We start from the raw sequence: 19,258 nt of genomic DNA on the forward strand, positions 1-19,258 counted from the left end.
ACAAATGTTTTTCACAACACTGTTGCTGTGTAAGAAATACCACACAAACAGAAGAAACTGACTGCACACAAAAGTGCTGGCAAATGCACCAAGTTATTCTTTCTTCCCTTTTTATCTATATTATAGTTTAATTTCTTTCAATTGTAGGAGTCTTGTGTGTTACTTGTTACACTAGCTGACAAAACATTTTCAGGTGGAAGTGTGATTTTTAAGTTGTTATCCCTTTAACTAAATACCCTATTTCCCTGCACAAAGATCTAAGCTTTATGAACAAAATCAGCCAAATGTCAGTAATCACTCATGCAGTCTTTCCACCAAGAAATATTTTCCCATAATTAACAAATGAGCAAAAGCAACGTAGTGTTTAAACAAATTAGTAAAACTGTTACAGTTATTTTGCAAATAGAAACTGTTTAGTCAAATGCTAAAGGGTTCCAAAAGGACTAAACCAACAGCAGACAAAGCAATGTGACCTTGCAAAAGCTTCCTTTTGTAGAATGATAGATATCTGAGAGACTGCAAAACCTGCCATGCCCTAAGGATCACACAGGGCAGAAATGGTACAGCAGCAGCTTTACAACATAGCTATGCTGTCACATGAGAATCCTTAGCTCAAGGATGTTCTCAGAACTGCTACCAGAGCAAACAGAGACTCTCCCGATTTGTCACCCGCACCAGTTTTACACTAGCATAACCCCATTGTCTGCAGTGGAATTGCACCAATACAAATCAGAACATGGCATGGGTGTGGCTATGTGACACGGGGACAAATGTTTGACCATCTCCTGATTTCAGCAGGGCAGCAATTCCACGAAGTGGCAGATTGTCTCATTTCTAGTGACCACATTTATTAACTAGCTATGCAAGAGAGATTTACGAGGCTTGGGACTGCAAAGGGAAATAGTGAAATTGGAGGACCACAGTTGCATTTACTGATGATTATACAGACACCATTTCCTTAGGGAAGTGGTTTTTGAAAGACTGCTCATCTCTGGGATCAGCAAAATTCAACAGGCACTATGCATGACTCAAATGTAGCCAACATGCATTTTAAAACTGCATAAATAAGATCTATTTATTCTTTATTTTAGTTTAATTCTTTCTTTTGCACAGTTTTAGCCTCCAAGATAGGAGAGTTTTAAACAGATGACAGTGGGGAAAGATTGTGTCTGTACACTCTGCTTAACTGTTTCAATAAAATGGAGCTAGTGCAATATGAATACAAAGTGCTCTGTCAGGTTTGATGCTACAATCTAGTTTCCATGCAATTCTCCAATTCTTAATGAGCTGAATTCCACTGCTGTCCATTAAACACTTTAAAGGAAGGAAAAATCTACAGCTCCCAGGAGCTTAGAGGCTCAGTACTATACAAATCCAGCTAACAGAGAGCAAATCTTACCTTGTCTGCTTGGAAAGGGATTAGCTTTGTGTAATGTTACCTCAAAATACACAAATTAGTGTTTACAGTAAAGCACATAAATAATCTCCTAGCAAACCTCTGTAAATTATATAATCACTAAGAAGGTCCCAAGTACATTTACTCTATGGCAAAACTAGCGAGTTTAAGAACTTGGGTTGAGAAGTAGGGAGCTCAGTGCTTTCCACACTGCAGGTCTGACTGTGTGCAGTTAACAAACTTGGCCCATTTTTTTTTTTAATTCAAAAGCGATTTTTGTTTTACTTAATTCATACACACTCAAATATACAAACATCTCGCAAAAAGTGGAAGGATGCACATGCAGAAAGTAAAGCAAGTTTAGCTTTTAGACATTTTAATCTGTTTGAGGCCTAACAGACACACCGATCCTGTCATGGAGTTTAATTACTCTATTACCTATATGATTGGGGCCAGAGATGGGCAATGGCCCCTGGTTTACTGGTGTCCACGTAAGACCCTTCATATGTTGCTGAGCATCCTCTATGATCTTTTGCCAAGTATTTAATGAATAATGCCGTGATGCCTCACCCAGAACAAAGAGAAAAGGTAAGGCTATACCTGAGGCGTCTGCTCAGATTTATCTATACTGGCCTGCTAAACCCAGGGTTGTGAGTTCAATCCTTGAGGGGGCCATTTAGGGAACAGGGGAGGGGAAATCTGTGTGGGGATTGGTCCTGCTTTGAGCAGGGGGTTGGACTACATGACCTACTGAGGTCCCTTCCAACCCTGATATTCTATGATTTTGGGGGGAAGGATAGCTCAGTGGTTTGGGCATTGGCCTGCTAAACCCAGGGTTGTGAGTTCAATCCTTGAGGGGGCCACTTAGGGATCTGGGGCAAAAATCAGTACCGGTCCTGCTAGCGAAGGCAGGGGGCTGGACTCAATGACCTTTTGGGGTCCCTTCCAGTTCTATGAGATAGGTATATCTACAGAAGTGGTGCATGTGCATGTGTGGTGAGCGACTTAAACCCCAGCACTGCATCAGACCCTCACCTCTTGTGAGCACTGAAAGGAAATGCATTCCATATCTAGACAGAAAGCAGCCTAATATAATGCAGTGACTGGCAAATAGTGGAGTAAATAATTCAAAATAAGGGGTTAAAAAGGGCAACTTTCCTTTAGTTTTGCATCTGAGCTACTTACACTGTGTGTGTGTTAGAGCGATCCTGGGATTCGCTCATAAAAGGTTCCTGGCAAGCTGCCCACCCAGCCCCACAATACTCTATTCAGCTTTAGTGTGATTCATAACATTTTTCATCGCAAAGACAATTACTGCTAGTCAAAGTGTTACTTTGTCAACAACAAAAGGCTTATAAAAATGGTGGCTGTTACTATCCAGTAAAATTACAAATAATTCGTAACAACAAACTATTGTAGTGTCAAAATAAAACCAAACTAAAACTCCTGATTTAGAATTCCAGTCAACTGTACTTAAAGCAGAGTCAGGCTGGTGTATAAAATCTTTCCTTTCAGTATTGTGAGGGGCCTGCTGGAATGCCCTGCCCTGGAGCTTACCCAAAGCTAATCTCCAAAAACACCAGCCTGGAGATGTTCCATTCACTCAGGAACTCGCTAAGGTATCTTCATCTTCCAACTCACAGTGACTGAAAGTCATACAGGAGACGTACTTTGCTCTTCAGTCTGGGGTAGCGAACAGTGCACTGCAAGAGGTAAACAAGTGCTTCTTGAGAATCCCTTTTTTCCTCTTAATCACTGCACCTAAGGTTTTTGGAAGAGCTCTTCCCCGTTATGTTTAAATACCAAGGAAACAAGTAAACTGTTTTAACAACTTCATGGTTTTCAAAGACAATACAGGGTAAGTCCAAGGCCAAGACCTCATTAGGACCAATAACCCCAAATTAGCACATTAATCCTTAACCCAGTGCTGAGCAGCATATGGGTCTTTAAAAGTCCTACTCTTAGGCCTGGTCTACACCTAAAAAAAAACTTAGGTCAATCTAGCTCCCTCATTCAGGGTTAGTTAAGTCGACCTAACCCCTAAAGAATTCTTTGTTGACCTAGCTACTGCCTCTCAAGGGGATGAATTTGCTACAGTGATGGAAAAACCCCTTCTGTCACTGTAGGGTGTGTGTACAGCGGGCGTTACCATCACACAAATATTAAGTGTAAATTTAAATTGCAAGTAACTACTGACCAATGTGAGAAAAGCTACGTGATGTAAAACTACAATTTTAGATACATTTTTACAAGACACAAAAAGCCCCCTGCTCTTCTACTTATAACTGAAATAACTCTACAGAAGTGACAAAACCTGAATAAGGCTAAGATTTAGTCATGGGTATTTTTGGTAGAAGTCATGGACAGGTCACAGGCAATAAATAAAAATTCACCACCCATAACCTGTCCATGACTTCTACCAAAAATACCCATGACTAAATCTCTATTTCTGGTGCCCCGGAGCTCAGGGGGGACCTGTGCTGGTGGGTGACTGCCCCCCAGCTGCTAGTCCCAGGGATCGCTCTCTGGCCGGCCTCCAGACGCCCAAGGGCTGCTACTCCAACCGCCCTGGGACTGCTGCTGCTCGCACGGTCCCCAGGGCACCCCCAGTTCTGCTGCTCGCGCGGTCCCCAGAGCCAGCCACACCAGACGCTGTCCCCATGACCAGTTGCCTGGGGCCTCCCAAGCAGCGGCTGGTGCAGCTGGGCCGGGAACCACTGAAGCAGCTGGCCCTGGGGGTGCTCCAGCAGCAGCCAGTGCAGCTAGCCGTGGGGCACCCGAGCAGATGGCCCAGAGCTGCTCTGGCAGCCCTGAAGTCAGCCACTGCGGAAGTCACAGAGGTCGCAGAATCCGTGACTTCCGCGACCTCTGTTAAAGAATCGCAGCCTTAAACATGAACAATGTGATTTATCACATGTGAACTAGACTGTAGCCACTAGAAGTCTAGAGATATTTGACACTGTTTTGAAACAGATGTGAAACAACCCTAAAGGCAAATGCTATTAACATCAACTTGACAAGGTCCCTTGAAAGAAACATCTTCACTAAAAGATAGCCATCCAGTTCTGACTCACTTTCATAACACTGCCTAACATAACTCACTGCAGTTCTCAAGCTTGACAGGCCACTAAAATCCTGCTCATAGAACACAAAATAGTAGGAAGGCACTTAACAAATGACCAGTTTCTCTGTCCACTAAGGGCTAACATTTCCCTTTTTACAACACCAGATGACCAACTAAACATTAAAGTCCATTCTTTCCACAGTAAAGTAAATACAAGAGGGCCCAGGACACAGACACATGTGCGGAGAGCAGACAGTGATCTAAAACAAAGGTTTCTTTTTACTTTAGATTTCATCGCCTCCCTCCACCACTCCCACACTCGTTACTAATCCAGAGGCAATAATGTAGGCTTGGTCTACCCTGCCAACTCATGTCTATATAATTTGTCACTCTGGGATAGGAAAAATCCAGACTCCGGAGCAACATAGTTATACCAACCTAATTCCTGGTATATACAGCACCATGTCAACAGGCGGGCTTCTCCCCTCCACACAGCTACCACCTCTCGGGGAGATGGAGTACCTACACCGCCAGAACTCTCCCATCAGCATAGGGAGTGTCTTCACTGTGTGGGGCAGATGCACTGCTGCAGAATTGTAGGTGTGGACAAGCCCTTAATGAAGGCTAGAATGACAATGCCTTGGTTCTTATCAAAATAAGGGGACACTTTCCTCCACTAGATAGTCATAGATTATCTGTTCATGAATGAATTTCTGCCAGTAAAGAACAAAAACCAGCCTGCAAATGAATCATTAATATACCTTTTAGCTTCCTGTTCAGTATTTCAGATCTTTTTCCTCCTCTTCTGTGTATTAAGACAACGGGACAGTCTACTATCTTGTCAGCTCGGTAGATATTCAAGACCAAAGTGCTCTTCTCCCAGATCTTCTGCCCCCTATAGAGGAAGATATTGCCCGCTCATCACATGATATAAAACTGACACATTTCATAGTCTGACAGTTAATAACTCTCCCAAAAGCCCACAGAAAATATAAAAAGTAACAACTTGAGATGTTTTAATCCTTTGAAAACTCAAGGGGGGCATTCAATTAAAATAAAAAAATTAGGACACATCTTAAAGGCATTCAAAATCTCCATAGATCTATCTATAATAGGTTACTTTGATATGAGTGCATATATTCCAGTACTAAAACGCTCTTCCAGCTAAAACTGTTTAATCCCACAAAGGAAAGGACAAGTAATTTAAAGACCACAGGCTTCCATTTAATGGGTCATGCCTCTGTTCACCAGACCTACTTTCCAATTTCTAGTCATCTAAAAAAACCCCAACAGCTAACATTTTCATCTTTTCAACAAGACTTTGGGATGCCTTTTAAAAAGAATTAATCTGAAGTGTCGTAGCCCTCCAATTTTAGTGGATGCCACACATTTCTCTTTCCAAGTTATTAAAAGCTCAGGTTCTGCAATCAGATCCACATGGACTGAACATTTGTGCCTGTGAGAAGCCTCACTGACTTCAACAAGGCTCTGCATGAGTTAAAATGGTCTATCTGTGCAGCTCCAAATGGAAGATCAGGAACAATGTGAGTACCTGAGTGATGCATATTTGCATTAGTCCTTTTTATCTATATTGTATAAATATCAATAGCCAAAACGCAAGCCACGGAGGCTGTACAAGTTATCTTCAGTAGTGCTTATTTGTGCAAACTCTGACTGTCCTTCTCTAAAACACTCAGAAGTTGTTATTAAAAAGTTATTTCCTTTAAAAACAAAAACAAACTGGGGACAGACATAACTTTATAACCGGTATCCCCACAGTTTTGTAATTTCACATTTTCCTAGTTAATTTCAGAATGGAAATAATGTAAATAAGGAGGCTTAATTTAATTCTTCCATTAGAAAAGCAAGAACTTGGCTTTACTCCATGTTAAGGAGCAGACAGGAACTCAACACACTCAGAACATAAACCCATTTCATTCACCCTTTTTAGTAGAGATTTTAAAAGTTACATTTTTATAGCCAGGCTCACTTCCTCCTCACAAAAGAATGAATTCTCACTCCCTTTCAAAGTGCTTCAGGTTGAGTTTTTGCCATCCATGTTTTTCCACGCAGCAACTGAATTGGCTGGCCCAGCAGTCTAGAGCTGCACCACCACATGCTGCCACGACAGAGATCACAGATCAGAGTCCTCACTCTGCAAGTTGTCAGGAGACATCATGTCTAACCTAGGGGTGGATCATGAAGCAGGGAGCCAGTTCCCTGAATTACTTTTTAATGAACTCCTCTGGGCTGACACAGGCAGTGCTCTGAATGGCACTGATAGGTTGCAGACAAAACCACTTGTAACCCTCCAAAGAGAGAGGGTGATGTATGCCCCTAGGAAGGGAGATGTGAGGGGATCCTCACAGACCTCATAATAAATATTGCAGCCAAGTTACTGTACAACTCCAGTACCCTGTGCTTTAACAATGTGACCAGAACATGCTTCTTTAAGCCTGTTACATATCAAAATATCACTGGAAAAACTGTTACACCCCGGCTGATTTTGAACCAGAACACACTAAGACAACAAGCTCTTCCTCTACCACATAAAGCTAGTGTCTGGAAAGCACTGTGAAATACTACAGTACCTTATAAACAGAAACGAAGTGGTAAGTATTACACACAACATCCAGTCAATGCCGTGAGGATGCTCTGTGGCTCAGGAGGACAGACTGGACTAAGAGTCACAGTTTCACTCAAACAGACCAACTGGGGCAAGGTTTGAACGGTCCCTTCGGTAGAATTAATTATTTGAAAAGACAGATATGAGGACAAATAATGGATTCTGAGCAAGACATAACAGACTAGAGAGAAATCTTCAAAAAAGAACATAACCCCATTTTTAAGTGGTTAGACAGGTACATCGCTTTACCTAAACCCAATGTTAAGAAGCACAAAGCAGTTCATGCAGGGCCACCTGCAAACGTTAGTGCTTTTAATACAGCTCTAACACAATATTCAACAAGGCATTAGAAAAGTTTAGACTACAGCAGCCAAGCGGACTATCGCCAGCTTCCATAGACTTATAATACAAACAGAAGCAGGAAATGAGATGGTCACAAGGTAGAAATAAGTTTAGTGCCAAAAGGGAATGTCAGTGGGAATTAACTGTGGGGGAGCAAACAGACAGCAAGGCTACAGTTAGAGTGAATGGGCAACACTGTAGTCCTGGCACAATAGCAGCCGTGAGCTTCACAACCTCTGACCCCCAACCACTGGCTGGTGGAGCAGAAGGGTTTTACACTGTAGTTGATTTGACTCTACCCTGTTTTCTAATCAGAGGATGACACTTGGTCCCAGGAAGTGGATGTCCAAGCCTGCCTGGTCATTAAAATTAGGAAGTACCTTTTCTGTATTTGGAACCACATACCCTGCTTATTCAAATCTGAAAGGGAGAAAAGAGAGGTTCCTAGTGGACTTGATGGGAAACACTGACTGCAATACTCTACAGCTGCCACTGGGGACTTTGTCTCTCTAGTCACCTGCTCTGCATGATTCCCACACACCAAACTACATCTTTCAAAACATGAGCGTCTGCAACTAGGACATACATGACTGGACAGCAGTACCCCAGCAACACCAGTTGTGTCACCACGTGAATTCTGGCTCTCCCAGTACGGGAACAGTATCCCTTGAAGAGGGTTCTTCAGCAGGCGATGCTAAGAAATTAATTTAATTAGGAAAACAATAATAGTCATACTAGAGCTGCTGCTACGGAAGAATAAGTCAGCCAACTTAAAGAGCATGCCTGAAACACCCAAAGTCTAGCCAGCTAACACTAGGACCTGACTCAGCAGAAGCAATTATCCTCAGGTTGCAGAAAAAAATTGAATTTTACCTCCCAGGTAACAGGTTGTCTCCTGTCACATCCATATACCAAAAGATATGGCCATTCATACGACACTCACTGGGAGGCTGACACCTGGGGACAAGAACTGAGAAGCCAATTCAAAATCTCAGTTCCCTGAACAATGGAAGACAAACTGCACTCATTTTCCAGGTGACTACGGGTATTAACACCAAGGTTGGCTTCTTCCAGTCCAGCACTACTATTAATACAGGTCTAAAATAAAGCCAAATGGCAGGTTTGGTCTGAACTGAAGTAGAGAATGGGTTAACCCAGAAAGGAAAAAACACCTGTTTACTAGGGGCAGCAAGATATTAAGTCTCTAAAACACACCAGTATATATTTTTACAAGCACTTTTCACAATGTGGTATTTTTCCTATACACATTAATCCATGTAAACTGAGCCATAAATATTCAATAATTAGATGCTACTCTTTTCCAGCAGTATTAAGTGTTTGGGAGATCTGATTAAAAACTGTGATTAAGATGGACTAAAATACAGGAAGTATCCCACAGCAGAAAAAAAAGTTTGTCAGTACAGGATTTAAACATGGAAGTGTCAGAAGTTGAGAGGTCAGTATTTTCTTTCCATCTGCTCTCCTTTCCCACTGCCATAGCCCATTTAAGAACTGGAGACTGATTCTCCTGCTCCTAACCCTTCTTGCAGACAATGCACAGAACTGCCAACTTCAACTGCTAAACAGAGGATACAAAGCTCAGTCCAAATTAATAGATGGTGTGGAGAGAAGAGGACATTTCCTATTGCACAACATGTTTTTCCAAACTCTGTATCCTATAAAAATTAGCTGAAGTAATTACATAACCAACAGTTACAATGATTATCATGGAATAAAAAAAAAAATATTCTCAAGCAGCAAAAGCAACATGATGTTGAAAGGGAGAGGGCTGCCATTAATGTGAATTTTTCCAGTGGGGCAAATTCATTCATCAGAAAGATCTGACATTTACTTTGTGACCATTGTGACAGGATGAAGGTTTGCAACCCCTAGCAGGACTTATTAATATTCACAGTCTTGCAGAGTGTGGAATCACACCATCAAGACTGTAATAATTTTAGATGATCAAAAGCCCGAAGGAGAAAGTAAAGGCAAAGAGCAAATGCCTAGACAGGCGTAATACAATTTACGTAATATTACTTTGTTCCTTTGCACTACCTTCCCTCCAAGATGCTTAGAGCACATTACTAAAGTTTATTAAACCAGCAAACCTATTTGATAAGCAAGTGTTATTTTCCTAGATTGTAGATTAGCCTACCGAGGCACAGAAGATAACTAGATTCTGAAAAAGAACTGCATGTATAATATACTGCATATGACGGTGGTACTTCCAGTTCTTCCACTATGACACCTCTTACTGAAGCTCAGTTTCCCCTGTCTGCAAATCAAGGATAGTACAAATCAGATAACTGGCAGTTTGTGCTCACAATTATTCCGTTTCATGCACAAACGTAGTTGCTGCTGAAGTAATCATACAGATGACTTTTTGTCAAAATCAGGCAACTTGTCTAAAGTCACACAAACTGTCAGTGGTAGAGCTGGAAGATAATGCAGGAGTCCTAAAGCCCAGTACTCTGCCATAATCACTAAATGACATAGCTCTCATTCTCTCTCACCAGAGCCAAAGAGTCTGGGTCCACAATACAAGCCCAACACTGGTCACTAACTAAAGGGACTAGACTATTACCTGGGTGCAATAGGTACGGTGGCATTTACTGCTGAAGATGGTGCTGTGGGTAATGCTGCTGCTGGAGGGTGAGGAAGGTGAATCCCCGGTGAAGGGGTAGTTAGGGAACAGAGACTCTTAACAGATAGAGAGAGAAATTACTTATTGTGTCATCAGTCATTCCCCCTGGGGCCAATACAAGGATTCTCTTTTCTACAATTTCAAGAGTTCTGTCCAATCTGGTTTGAAATGTCATAAGCAATGGGACTCCCATGTCCATTAGGAGACTGTTCCACAGCAACACAGCTCACTAGCAAGGAGTTTTCACCGTAATTCAGCCTATATTTTTCTCCCATTGCTTCTAGTCATACTCCCAATGTGGCACTCTTTAAATATTCATAGGCTGTTATGTCCCTAACCTTAGTCATCTCTTAGTCAAGCTATGAAGAATTAGCTCTTTTAATTTTTCCTTTATGAGTCAACCCCTACAGCCTCAATCATTTTTGTTGCTCTTCTTAGAGCTCCCTGAAATTTTCCACTTTCTCTGGTAATGTAACCAGCCATTAGCACAGCAGCCATCACTCAAGAGCCATATGGAGCCTCCCTGTTCACTGCACCATAATATTATGCCCGTGCAGCCTAGTACTATGATGTCCTGTTTTGGCTGCCATATGTCACTCCAAACTGATGTCTAGTTTGCAGTTCACTCTCCCCAGGTTTCTGCCTCCCACTGAATGTGCACACTGACAGTTGCTTTCCTTCCCCTCAACTCCAAGCAGCAGCCTATTTTCCTGTTATTTCTTGCCTACGTATCCAGAGCCTCTTTAATACTTCTCTATCCTCTCAAGGAGTGAGTGGACCCTTCACTCCTGCCAAGTTATTAATGAAGACGTTAGCGAAGGGCAGACCTAACACAACACACACACACCCCGCTGCCCTGGCTCCACAGACTGCCGTTGAGCATCGCTCTCTGTTCACGGGCTATTAGCCAGTTTCCAGGGCTCACCACAGCCTCCTGCCGGGCTGGCCGGACTTGGCTTGCAGATAAAGTGTCACACAGGATTCTGCTGGGAAAGCAGCACATGGGCTCGGCTCGCCTGGCAGGGTTACCTGCCCCCGCTGCTGAGGCTCCCCCCGGGGATGCTCAGCGCTGGGAGAGGAGCCGAGGGCAGCTTCCTGCTCCAGGGTGACCCCCGCAGGAAGAAGGGCTGGCCCCGGGGACGGGGGGCGGATCCTCCTGCCTCAGGGAACGGGGCAGGGCACGAGGGGTCCCCGCTGCAGGCTCAGAGCCGGGGGACGCCGCGCCAGGCAGGCCCGCGGCTGAGGCAGGACACGCGGGGGAAGCCTTATTGTGGGGGGGGGTGTCTCTGCTCCGGAGACTGCCGGGGGCCCGCACTCACCCGGCTCCGGCTCCGGCTCCGACTCCGACTCTGGCTGCGGCTTCTTCTCCCGGCGTCTCCGGCTCCTGCTGGGCACGAGCCAACCCAGAGCTGGGGGTAGGCGGGCAATTCTCGCCCACTCCACCTACCGGAAGTGACCGCTGATTCCATCACTTCCTGCGCGCCTCCCGGAAGTCGTCATCTTACATCACTTCCGCTCAAGCCGAAAAATTCGTGCTCGATTTTTTCCCCCTTTATTTTTAATTTTCCTTCCCGTTGACCGGTGATGACGTTTCAAGGAGGTGCTGCATCCCGGATTAAATAATTTGCGATTGAGACGTACGCGCGTGACGTCATAGGCGGGCGACGATTGCTGGGGGAAAGTGGCCGGAAGCGCCTTAGGCTCGCGCGTGGTGGGTAGGTAGCAGCGGGCTCGTTGGTGCGAACGGGAGGCGGGTCTCAGGTGAGGTGACCCAGCTTCCTGTTCCCGCGCCCCGGGGGCGCTGGGCCTGGCCTGGACGGGGCGTGGAGCAGAGCGGCCTCGTCTCCATGTAAGGCCCCTTTCCGGGGGGCGGCCCCGGCATCTCCCCAGCGTGGGGGGGAGGGGGGGCATGAGACACTGACAGGCTGTACCTAGGGGGCCCGTGTAGGGTGGTGACTCTGGTACCCGGGGCCCATGTGGGCAGGGGTCCCTGGTACCCAGGGCCTGTGGACCCTGGGAGATGGGAGCAGGGTGGCCAACTTCTGTTAGCGCAAAACCGAAAACCCGACCCCCTCTTACTACATTCCCCCTGCCTCGGTGGCTCGCTGTCCCCCACCCTCCATCACTTTCCCTGGGCTGGGGCAGGGGCTTGGAGTGCGAGCTCTGGGATGGGGCCAGAAATGTGGGGTTCAGGGTGCGGGAAGGGGCTCCTGGCTGGGACAGGGGGTGGGGGTGAGGGCTCCGGCTGGGAATTCAGGCTCTGGGGATGAGGGGTGCAGGAGAGGGTTCCAGGCTGGGGCTGAGGGACTGGGAATGTGGGAGGGGGCTTTGGGTTGGGGTGTGGGAGGAGTGAGGGCTCTGGGCTGGGGGTGTTTGGGATGCAGGTGGGGGGTGGGGCTGAGGGATTCAGGGTGCATGCAGGGTCTGTGGGTTGAGGCAGGGGTTTAGGGTACAAGGGGGGTGAGGGCTTTGGGCTGGGGCTAGGGATAAGGGGTTGAGGATGTGGGAGGGGGCTCTGGGGTTGCAGCCTCGGCTGCAGGAGGGGCTCTGGGTTTGGGGGGGCTTAGGGCTGGGCTGCAGGAGGGGGCTTGGGTTTACCTCAGGTGGCTCCTCGTCAGCAGGGCTAAGGTAGGCTGCCTGCCTGTCCTGGGGCACTGCGCTGCGCCCTGGAAGCAGCCAGCAGGTTCAGCTCCTGGGGGGGGGGGGGGGGGATAGGAGGGTTTGCAGCATGTGCTGCTCTCACCTGCAGGCACTCCCCCCCACCACCACTGCTTCCATTTGCTGCAGAGCCAGTGCTTGGGATGGGAGCAGCACATGGACTCCCATGGCCCCCCACCTAGGAGCCGGACCTGCTGGCTGCTTCTGGGGCACAGAGTGGTGCCCCAGGTCAGGTAGGGATGAGCTAGCTGTTCTTTCTCTAATCACTATATCTGTTTATATAGCATGGTCTGGACTGTGGGGAAACTGTACACACAAAGCACATAATGCACTGGAACTTGGATAGAGAGAAACTTTCCTTATATTGAAGGAGAACAAAATATCTCAAATTGTGACACTGGATCATAAAGTGCAGAGAGTGATTCTGGTTATATTGAATGTTCCATGGAGCAAGAAACATGACCTCACTATAAAACTATTTCTGTGCTCCAGATCTTTATAGTCTGTTGCAGCTTCTCCCCATTGGCCACTAAAGCAAATAATGCTTTTTGGCCATGAATCATAGAATATCTGGGTTGGGAAGGACCTCAGGAGGTCATCTAGTCCAACCCCCTGCTCAAAGCAGGACCAATCCCCAGACAAATTTTTGCCCCAGATCCCTAAATGGCCCCCTCAAGGATTGAGCTCACAACCTGGGGTTTAGGAGGCTAATACTCAAACCACTGAGCTATCCCTCTCCCCCCAAGCCTCACACACAGTTGATTTGGGTGTTTTTTTACATTTCCTCAAGTAGAGCAAGATTTTGGCTGCAGAATTTCTTTCTAACACTGCATTTCCTGGGGAGGATGGCTCCATTCAACATCGTTGCCACAAAGCAAACTGAGAAAAAAGCAAAACATAGTTCATGTCTGGTGTCCACTGAACTGTGACACTAGAATTTTCTGTTTATGAACCACATAGCATCATACTACCGTGAGGCTTGCCTGCCCACAATGACCTAACTTTCAGTGGTGCTGAGCACTGCAGCTCTCGTTAATTTAAAGTATGGTTGTCGATGCTGGGCCTCTCCAGAGATCAGAAAAGAGGCATAATATGGTTTCATGTTTATCTCACTAGCACCAGCTCCAATCTGTTCTGTAAATATTTACTAAGTATATGCAAGTAAACTTTTTCTCAAATTACCAGCTCTATAAATGCCACATGGAATCCAGAAGTTGATCTGAGTTCCTTCTGGCTTGTGCCTCATCAGCAATGAGGATTTTGCAATCAGAACTTAACACTTTTGTTGATGTGTGAGTAAGAATAATCTGAGGCACTAGAGGAGGCAGATAGGGAGAACAGAAGTTCCCAGTCTCATAGTACATGAAAATGGAATAGTTTCTCCACTTATGAATGTCCCTTTGTTTCTCAGTGATAAAGAACCGTCATGATCCCAGAAAACTAAAAAAAAACCCTTAAGATATTATAAAATGTTAACATGTTATACATTCTCACCAGGATGAGTATCCTCTAATAGGAAGCCATGGGGACTAGGATTCAGGAGACCTGCATTCTGATAACTACAGCGTCCCATGCTGTATGGTAGTGCTCCAATGAAAGGTATAATATAAAATGAAAAGATTATATTAATAAAACTATCCTAACATCTCTTCTGTTTTAGTCAATCTCCCACTGCTACTATGGATTCTCTCTTTAAACCGGGTGTCCTCAGCGTAATTGCAGGAGTCGCATGTGGAGTATGCCTGGGCTGGGGCATTCGTGGGCGATTCTTTAGACCATCCAGAGCCAAAATGCCTGTGTTTGCAAATGAGCTGGGGAATGAAGCCAGTATCATGGGAGAATCTGGAGAATACAAGATGGTGCTGATAGTCCGTAATGACTTAAAGATGGGAAAGGGTAAAGTAGCAGCACAGTGTTCTCATGCTGCAGTTTCTGCCTACAAGCAAGTTCAACGAAGAAATCCTGAGCTCCTTAAACAGTGGGAGTATTGTGGACAGCCAAAAGTGGTTCTCAAAGCCCCTAATGAAGAGGCACTAGTTCAACTCCTTGTTGATGCTAAACAGCTGGGACTGACTGTGAGTATAATCCAAGATGCAGGTCGTACTCAGATAGCACCAGGCTCCCGGACTGTACTAGGGATTGGACCAGGACCAGCTGATGTAGTGGATAAAGTTTCTGGCCATCTCAAACTCTTCTAAGATGGAGAACAAGCCTGAGTTTTATTGGAGCAATTTTATCCTTCAGCACCAAAGTAGTAATGGGGATAAAATCCAAGCTGTTTTCATTTCTATGGTTCTGCTTTAGTAAAAATAAAAAGCATGTCTATCTTTAGACCTTTTCTTGCCTTGTATGGTCACTTTGTTTGTTTAAATATCTAACTGCTGGGATCAGCACAATGAATTGCAAAGGAAGAGCAATCCTAAAATTCTCCTTTGGAGGGAGCGGAACACAAATCCTGAACCAAACAGATGGGACCTAAAATGGTGCCTTTGAGGAGACTGCAGAAGTGCAGTAGCCCTGGAACTGTAACATAGCTTACTTTTACAACCTTAAATACCACCTTTGTACTGCAACCATTTCAGCCATCTCTAGCATGAAACAACTGTTAAATAGCATGCAACAACACTAAGACAGAAAGGGAAGAATCCAGTATCCAACAGAATTTGCAGGGGAAATGGTAGGTGGGTAAGATGTCACTGCCCATGCTGAAAGAGCAAGCCTAACCCCACTATTCTTTGGAAGAGTGCCAAGCAGTGTTGGATGGTGGTAACTCATTAGGAGCTTGACTTGAAGCTCAGCAAACCAGAATGAAGAACGGTTCTGAGACCAATTCAGCAGAGTTTGTTTCCTTTGCCACTAAGGTACTTAAACAGTCAGGTTCTCTTCCCAGTTCCACATACAAGGCAGCGGAAAAAAAGGATAGGTTCTAACTTCCTTGGAGACTAGCATGTTGGAACAAGGATGAGGTCACTGATTCCTTCCCTCCCCATCCAATATCTGGGTGTTGTGTTTTAGCTTGCGCTGTGCCACCAGGGCTAACTGCAAATTAAATGTTTTAGAAGAATATCTGGAAAATAGCTCCCTTAATAGTTTGAGGCATGCACGTGGGGAGATGAAATAACAGTAGAGCTCTGAAACCATAACTGTGACCACATTAGCAACTGTCTCTACATGAAACATTTATGCAACAAATCAACTGATGCAACATCATGTAATCAAGACCGAAGCTCAACTCCAATTGCAGCCTTCTATCCTTGCCTTTAAGAAAATAGTGAAAAGCAACAGGTGGCTCTTGATGTAGGGTGCAAGCCATGTTATTGCACTACCCCTGTTGGTTGGCTTGTGTAATGGTACTCTGAGTGAAAGGAAATTGGAACACTGCCAGCTAGGATAAGCCTCTCCACCATTCCTTGTATCATGTATCAGTACTAGCCAGAAATTAATGTGAAAATTATTGGGGGGTGGATGTACCTTGCACCCCATTTCCCCCTTTGTTGAGGATTATTTTTTGACTGGTTTCATTCCTTTGGGTTTGTTTTTACTAGGAAAAGTGGTCATGTGTAGGCTGGATTTAGCTAACTAAAACCAATCTGTTTGACTTTTTCCTGGTATAGGTTAAGGGTAACACCTTTCGCTGGTTAAGTTGTAGCATAGGGTAGGACACAGCCCCATAAAATGGAGCAAAAGGCATTCTACTGAATCTACACTAAGGAAAAGGTTGAATTTTGGGTGAGTTGTCTATGCTGCTAGAGCAGCAACCTGTGTTGTAATTGATCATAGTTTTGATGACAAGGCTGTGATCACTGGGAAAACTGCCCTTTAGTGGTTAAATTAATTCTTGAAAGTGAGGTCTTGGGGGAGAGTTAAAGTAATTGCTCATTGTTTAAAAGTCTCAGAAGGAGGGGAAGCACAGCAGTGCTTTCTAAAAGTAATCTAAACAAGAAGGGTGTGGAGGGAAATGAGACAGTGGGTGAGTTTAGGCCAATCACTTTTTCTAAGTTAGTGGCAGAGGTAAGAATAGGAGCTGTCTCCTGAGTCCCCATCCCAGTGCCATATCCCCTGCAGCATGTCACAAATGGGGCTCTTAAGAGGTTGCTCTGGGTGGGGAAATGCATGGCTTAAATTCAACCTAGCCAACACAAAAAGGTAATTGGTGTGGGTTTAAGGAAGACACTAAGTGACTTGCAGGGGGACTTTAGGGTCCTGATATTCAGAAACTGAGGCTATTCTGCAAGCATAGAACTTGAGGCATCGAACACAAGGCTGTATTGCAAAGGTAGATGATAAATTTGTGCTTAAGGCATTGGTCTAAGCCTTTGTAAAATGAGGAAAGCAATACTGACCTGTGTAAAGTGCTTTGAGATCTACCACTAAAAAGTGCTGTAAGAACTAGAGATTACATGGTAGTCACTGCTTTGTGCACAGGGAGTCTCCCTGATGTGGTCACAGAAGCCTTCCCTAGTTAGATTAGGGATAACTTGCTGGAACTTCCCATCATGTTGAACCTACAGGGACAGAACAACTTTGCATGTGCTCTTTCACAGAGCAGCAGTGCCTAATGAGAATTGCTTAGTAGTTCATAGAGCTAATGTGTTAAGATTATAGAAGCCAAGAAGTTGCACCATCCTCTTACCCCCAGTTAATTTAATTGAAGCAGCATTAATTCAGTCTTCATGGGTAGAGAGGAAGAAAAAACACCCAAGTACTTGTTTGAGTCAGCTTGTGACTAAATTTCAGCTCTAAGCTGGGCCTTGGTCCCCTTATCTAATATAGTCTGTCTAGCCTGCTGTTATGATTGCTAGTTTTATGACCTTTGTCCCCAGTAAAATGTAGAAAGGGGACATGTGAGAGCCCTAGAACACAAGGTGTTGGAAGATACTCAACAGGAAGGTGTGTGTATATTTTGACTCTAGAGCAGCTCTCATCTGTGGTGGGAGCAGCTCTAACTCTAGGTTAGTTATGGCTGAAGAGCACCTGGTGTGGATACAAAGTTTAAAAAGACACTAGAAGACAGGCCTTGTTCAGGTAATGCTCAAGTCTGGTTGAGAAGAAGTGACACGGGTAAAGCTATGTCAGTGTGCCTATAGCAGAGGCAGGAATGGTTAAATTAATCTTTGATAAGCATTTATTGGCTTCAAAGTACTGTTAATTTCAGACATCAAACCAGAAAGACACCTTGCCCCTCACATGTAACTGATCCTACAGCTGGTAGAGAACTTGCATAAGCTTCTCTTACAAGAGAGCTGTGAGACAACCTGAATTCTTCCAATTGTCTAAGTTAATTGGAGAGTTTCAGTAGTGGTTACCGGAGGCCAGAAACCATAATAGCATGAAAAAAAATCAACTTACTTGCTGTGAAGGTTTTAATTTGCTTAGCAGTAAGTTAAACACAGCTTTAAAAACTGGAGTTGAAGATTGAGCAGTACCTTCCATGGAAGGTAAAGGTAAGTTTCTCTTGTACAGGCACATCCATTCTTGTTAGAGGGTGGACTCTCTACTCCCTCACCCATGGCATAATTGTCTATTCAGTTCATGTTTTACAAGCACACATGCTTTATCCCTAAACCTGGCTTGGTACAATAGATTGATGTAGTGGTTTTTAGTGACATTTGAGTGAGTCAATGTAACAGCAGTTTAGAAACTGAAGCGTTCCTCTGAAAGGTCTACATACCTATTGCAAGTGAATAGGAACCGGATCAGCTTGTTTAATCATGATTTTCACTGTTGCCATGTTCATTTGACAGGAGTAAGCTGGATAAATTTACTGTATGGTTCTGCAGCAGTGCACTAGAGACCACAGTGGAAGGGAGGTGTTAGTTCAGCCTCAGTTTAGTGCAGTCCCAGTGTTCAGAGCAGAATGTACAAGCACCTGGCTTACTGGGTCCTATTACAACAGTAATAAGGAACCTTGGAGTAAACTCCTGTAGGGCAGCTACAAGATGTACAAACCAAGGGAACAAAGCAGAATCTGTAAATACATGTATAATACTGGGACAGTTTTGGGAAAGCCTGTAGTTCCTATTGCTGGACTGTGGGCCATGGTTATGAAGTACCATACTTATGTTCCCTAGTTACTAATGGCTAGTTTTAACATGCAAGAGTAGTCTTAAACTAATGCCCTAACAGTTTTTCCTTCCACTTCAAGGTTACAACTAAATGTATAAGCTGTGTTCTAGGTGGTGGTTCTCTTTCTGAAAAGCCCCAGGCTGAAACTTTATAAAAAAGTCAGTTTAAAAACCAAGAGCATCCCCTGTTGGTAGCTCGAGAGTAAGCTTATCTAGCCTCAGATTTACATAGTAAGGTAGAGTGTGTCAGATTAAAGCAGCAGAACCAAGCTTTAATATCATGCCGTCACCACATGGCCCAAAACAGGAAGTTAGTTCCCCTCCCAGTCAGATGTGTTTACTTCCCTAGGTTTTAAGATAAACCTCTACACCAAAAATGGTTACAAGTAACGAAAGTAAACTTTGCTCTGCTTTTCATGATCACCTAGAGTTAAGAAAGTGACCCAAACCCTTGGGAGAT

General features: G+C 44.6%; 2 protein-coding genes across 11 annotated transcripts in view; one reads left to right on the plus strand and one right to left on the minus strand.

The window, feature by feature from the left end:
* Nucleotides 1–11,583, minus strand: part of VMP1 (vacuole membrane protein 1) — an 83,967-nt gene extending 72,384 nt beyond the window's left edge. Inside the window, exons 1-3 of one of the 5 annotated variants that reach the window (XM_039507388.1) lie at nucleotides 11,395–11,583; nucleotides 5,222–5,355; nucleotides 2,954–3,099 (exon numbers count right to left, since the gene is read on the minus strand). The gene's annotated coding sequence lies outside the window, so the exon portion shown is untranslated. Of the gene's footprint in view, nucleotides 1–2,953; nucleotides 3,100–5,221; nucleotides 5,356–11,104; nucleotides 11,240–11,394 lie in introns of those variants that run through there. The other 4 variants (XM_039507391.1, XM_039507385.1, XM_039507386.1 and 1 more) reach the window with 4 other exon arrangements.
* Nucleotides 11,584–11,654: 71 nt separating this feature from the next.
* Nucleotides 11,655–15,072, plus strand: PTRH2 (peptidyl-tRNA hydrolase 2). Of its 6 annotated transcripts, none has more exons than XM_039507393.1 (3): nucleotides 11,655–11,790; nucleotides 12,863–12,966; nucleotides 14,394–15,071. In XM_039507393.1, exons 2-3 carry the CDS (start codon nucleotides 12,890–12,892, stop codon nucleotides 14,929–14,931), a joined length of 615 nt encoding a protein of 204 aa, XP_039363327.1. In that variant the 5' UTR covers nucleotides 11,655–11,790; nucleotides 12,863–12,889; the 3' UTR covers nucleotides 14,932–15,071. The 6 variants fall into 6 exon arrangements, with proteins under 6 accessions (XP_039363327.1, XP_039363330.1, XP_039363332.1 ...); XM_039507392.1 differs by having other exon boundaries at nucleotides 11,787–11,924; nucleotides 14,394–15,072; XM_039507394.1 differs by lacking the exon at nucleotides 11,655–11,790 and adding an exon at nucleotides 11,820–11,836 and having other exon boundaries at nucleotides 14,394–15,072.
* The last annotated feature ends 4,186 nt before the right edge of the window (nucleotides 15,073–19,258 follow it).

The sequence above is a fragment of the Mauremys reevesii genome, linkage group 20 (genome assembly GCF_016161935.1).
Source record: "Mauremys reevesii isolate NIE-2019 linkage group 20, ASM1616193v1, whole genome shotgun sequence".
Taxonomy (NCBI): Eukaryota; Metazoa; Chordata; order Testudines; family Geoemydidae; genus Mauremys; species Mauremys reevesii.

Excerpts from the sequence above, each read along its gene's own strand:
- PTRH2 (XM_039507393.1), top strand. The coding sequence starts at position 12,890 with ATGGACTCCCATGGCCCCCCACCTAGGAGCCGGACCTGCTGGCTGCTT. Across the intron at positions 12,967-14,393 it reads AGAGTGGTGCCCCAGGTCAG|TCAATCTCCCACTGCTACTA; the intron begins GTAGGGATGAGC and ends CTTCTGTTTTAG.